Source organism: Pistacia vera, unplaced genomic scaffold (assembly GCF_008641045.1).
Source record: "Pistacia vera cultivar Batoury unplaced genomic scaffold, PisVer_v2 Contig570, whole genome shotgun sequence".
NCBI classification, from domain to species: Eukaryota; Viridiplantae; Streptophyta; class Magnoliopsida; order Sapindales; family Anacardiaceae; genus Pistacia; species Pistacia vera.
The window spans coordinates 2,645,948-2,650,227 of record NW_022196413.1 but is presented as its reverse complement, the minus strand read 5'-3'; the positions used below and the strand labels follow the sequence as shown (position 1 = coordinate 2,650,227).

At 36.0% G+C, this 4,280-nt stretch overlaps 1 protein-coding gene across 5 annotated transcripts; it reads right to left on the bottom strand.

The window, feature by feature from the left end:
- Positions 1 to 70: 70 nt before the first annotated feature.
- Positions 71 to 2,504, bottom strand: LOC116108998. Of its 5 annotated transcripts, XM_031395246.1 has the most exons (5): positions 2,418 to 2,504; positions 2,151 to 2,281; positions 1,292 to 1,894; positions 765 to 1,106; positions 71 to 587 (listed from the first exon to the last, which is right to left on the bottom strand). In XM_031395246.1, the coding sequence occupies exons 2-5, from the start codon at positions 2,277 to 2,279 to the stop codon at positions 312 to 314; spliced, it is 1,350 nt and encodes a 449-aa protein (XP_031251106.1). In that variant the 5' UTR covers positions 2,280 to 2,281; positions 2,418 to 2,504; the 3' UTR covers positions 71 to 311. The 5 variants fall into 5 exon arrangements, with proteins under 5 accessions (XP_031251106.1, XP_031251103.1, XP_031251105.1 ...); XM_031395243.1 differs by having other exon boundaries at positions 2,151 to 2,503; XM_031395245.1 differs by having other exon boundaries at positions 1,292 to 1,855; positions 2,151 to 2,503.
- Between the last annotated feature and the right edge of the window lie 1,776 nt (positions 2,505 to 4,280).

Here is a 4,280-nt window from a genome sequence, read left to right as displayed (position 1 = left end):
TTCAGACTTCAGTCTAAGCTGTCGTTGTATTCTGTTATGATTCACCAGTCAAAATTCGATGATGGGATGGCTGAAAACAGCCTCATTGACCATGGATGCAAGACAGTATTACATGAAAAATGTATGAAATATTCCACAAAGGCCTTCACCATTTTGCACCAACAAAATGCACTGTTCTTCCATTTGATGAATTACAAAATGACAACCAAGATACATGTTCTAACCTGCATACTTAATTGTGAATGAATGCTGAGTTTTGTAACCTGCATTCAATTTAATCAATTCTGCTGTACCTGTGGATATTATGGTTTTTAATACTGTCTAAAGGTTAGATTGAGGCGGCCAGGACGAAGATTAGACTGTTCTAGTAGAGATCCAGGAGCTGAGTTGGGGATGATGGATGACACACCATGAAATATATGTCTAGACTCACCGCCAAATATTAACACATCCCCTGATTCCAAAACAATTGTTTCTGATTTGGCAATGTCCCTCTCATCCCCATAGAGGAATTCTGCTGAATCACCTATCGAGAAGGATACAACAGGTAATCCTTTCCAGAGACTCTCACGGCTTTCATCACGATCCTACGAATAAAGATACAAAAATGAGTAAAAGAGAATAAAGTTCCTAAAACCCTTCAAACAATCAAGTCAATTGAGAAGCTTCAGAGTAATTAACACGGCACAAAAATCTTCAACTGACTCGAGGAAAAAAAAAATCTAAATTGCACAATGGGCAATAAGAGATATGTAGCTACAGACCTGATGGAGACCTAGTCGCCCACTGGTATTATAGAAGTTCACAATACATATATTTGGAGACATTGCAGGAAGTATGTCTTCCACATTGATTGGTAATTCTTTTTTAATCAGAGCATGTGCATCCGAGATTGCTCTCTGAACGAGCTGATTAAATGCTTGAGGAATATGAGGGGGCTCACAACCATCAACACGCCTCTGTTTTTCATATTTTCGTGTCTGAGGATCCCAGTCAAGACCAAGGCACATCATCTGCAGCCGGAGTTTTCCTCCACCTTTGTAACCAGGCTGATAAAATCCACCAGGTCCCTTACCAAGTTCTTGACAAGTCTTCACGATTTCTATCTGTAACATTTATAGATTTCCACAGAATTACCATATAAAATCAAGGGAATAGCAAACAAATAACTTTAATAAAAGCAAAATTTTCATATACACAACTTTTTTACTAGAAAAAAAGATTTAAAAACCTTAAAATAAACAATATAGTTCAGCTCATGCAACAATGAAAGTAATGAATAAAGATTCACCTGTTCAGTAAGGCTAAGGTATTGTTTTAAAAGAAACATCCCAGGCCTCAACACTTTTTGTCTAATGCTGTCATCAATCTGCTCCTCTTCATTATGGCTTTCCTTGTCTTCTATATAATGCCTACGCCCACTTCTGGATACACAAATATCAAATGGTCCGACATTAAACGAACCCGAACCTTTGGAAGAGTCTAACTTCTTATAACTCATTCCATGTTCGTACAAACCCAAACCTTCAAAAGAATCTAACTTCTTCTTATAATCCATTCCATGTTTGGAACAGCTCTTATAGGGAGATGTTTTTACTCGAGTGGACTTAGGCTTGCCCTTGTCCCGAAAAGGTTTAGAACTTGAAACACTTAAGTTCCCAGGTTGGGATGAATCCACGTTTCCTATTCGGCGCTCTGACCCCAGATCAATTCTCTTTTTCCTTCCAGGAAATTGTTTGACATTGGGCGACCCTTCAGAAAAATCCTCATTTTCAGTATCCATCTCACGCTTTGAGTGGCTTTGACTAGACGTAAATGCTTGGACATGAATAGAATTGCCCTCAAAGTGAACATCCTGATGGCTCATAGAACTTGTAACAGATGAGTTCTCAAGTTGAGATGAATCAATATTTCTATCAATCCCCATTTTCCCACAGTTAAACTCCCTATAATTACAGGCAATTTTACTCTCATCAATTAGTAAAAACTTATCTGATGGGCCTTGTATAAACATGAGCTGATACAAAAATGAAAAGCAACTTTATTTATCTAAGTTATAAACACTAAACAGCCATTATTCATAAAAAATTGACTTCTTCCTCGAAATTGAATTAAAAAGAAAAAGAGAAAAGGAAGAAAGAGACACTCACAGTTCCAAAATGAATTGATCGAAGAGTTCCAAATTGAATTGATCGAAGAGTTCCAAATTGAATTGACGCACAACTACTAGTTCTAGAACCCTTGAAACAGTTTCTCACAACATTCGTTTTTCCCGCCATCGCTAATGGCAAGCGACAAAGATTAGCCTCAATTGTACGGAACAAGAAGAACATTATACAAATCTAAGAGACAGAATACGGTTAAATGAAATACAAGAATGCGAGAGTTTGTGCGTGTTTGTCAAGCTAGGGTTTAGCCTTCATTTAATTAAATCCGTGCCGGTTCAGCTCACCAAGAACTTGATTTGAGAAGTGACAACGACGACGATTGAATTACAACGACCACCGCCATTCAACTGGGAAAACAGTGAGAAATCACAAAGGTTTTCATATTTTGGGCCACCCTAGGCCCAGCCAGTTTTGTCCATTTTATTCTTTTGGGCCCGTTTGTGTAAGTTCACGTTGTAGTAAGTAGCAACTGTAAATTGATTCGGCATTGGTTTAGAAATGGGATGAGATTTTTAATCCCTCAAATTGATCAGTATCCCTAATCCCTATTACTAAATACACTTTTATTTCATTTTAAAAAATATTTTTAATCATCATTTGATACAAAAAATGACCTTAATTAATTAAGTTTTGTGTTTGCACCCCCTTTCCCCAGTTTTAAATCTAATTAGGGTTTTTGTTTACACCAATTTTCCCCAATTTCAAACTTAATTAGGGATTCTGTTTACACCATTTTTAATCAAACAAATAAACATTTGATACAAAAAATAAAAAAAATCAATGATTTAGAAAATTAAGAGTTAGGTTTATGTAACAATTAAAAGTTACAAATTTTAAACAATAACGTAAAAAAAAAAAGCATGAGTGTATTTATAAATTATAACAATAATTTTCATTAAGGTTAAACTTGTTAAAACAAAAAAAAAAAAAAATTAAAAAAAGTAAATGATATATTTATCAATTTGATGGGAGCTAAAAATCATTTCCACCTGTTGATATGAAAATTCGCATCAATCCGAGAGATCCGATTGATCTTAGCGGACTCGGAATGAATAACCAGCAATTGAATAATTAAAGAGCAAAAATGAGTGATGACAAAAGACAATTTTTGAAGTGGTTTGGCAAGTTTGAATGTTGAGCCTACATCCACTGTTTCTCTTATTGAATGAGAATTACAAATGATGAATCTTTTCCTAGAACAATTGCCTAGCCCCTAGAAAACAAGTTATGATGAGTTTATATAGCACCAATTTACATGATAGAGTTGAGGTAAAATTCAAATACGTAGGATTAGGAAGTTGCATGATCTTCGGCTATCTTAGTTGGAATAAAAGTCAATATGAATATCTTCCTTCCAAATTGAGCCAATCTAAATATCTTCCCTCCTAATAAGAAATTATTTTCTCCAGATTTCCCGCACAACAATATTCCCCCAGTTTTTGGAGTTCAAGTTCAAACTTCAAAGACTATAAGCTTCAGAAACAACGAGCTATAAAATGGCGAGCTCTGAAATGACGAGCTTTGAAATGACGAGCTTTTAAAACAAGCTCTCAAAATGAGCTTTAAAATGACGAGCTCTCAAAACGAGCTCTAAAATGAGAAGCTCTGAGACAACGAGCTATCAAAACGGGCTCTAAAATGACGGGCTCTGAGATGATGAGCTCTCAAAACGATGAGCTCTAAAAAAGAACCTTAAAATGATGAGCTCTGAAATGATGAGCTTCGCACTTTCGTTAACGAGTTTAGAACATACCTCAGTATTTTAATGATAACTTGAGCTGTAGACCTCGGATTTGGACGATTCTTAGACCATTGAAAAACTTACTTGAAGGGCTACAACTCTTATTTTTAACATTTTGCCATATTCTATCATGCTCAAGTTTACACTCTCATCAACGAGTATGATGAGTTCTCTCTCTCATTAACGAGTTATGGTGAGTTCGTGCTCTCATTGGTGAGTTATGGTGAGTTCGTGCTCTAATTGGTGAGTTATGGTGAGTTTGCACTCTCATTAACGAGTTATGGCGAGTTTGCACTCTCATTAACGAGTTATGGCGAGTTTGCACTCTCATTTATGAGTTATGGCGAGTTCGCACTTTCATTTACGAGTTA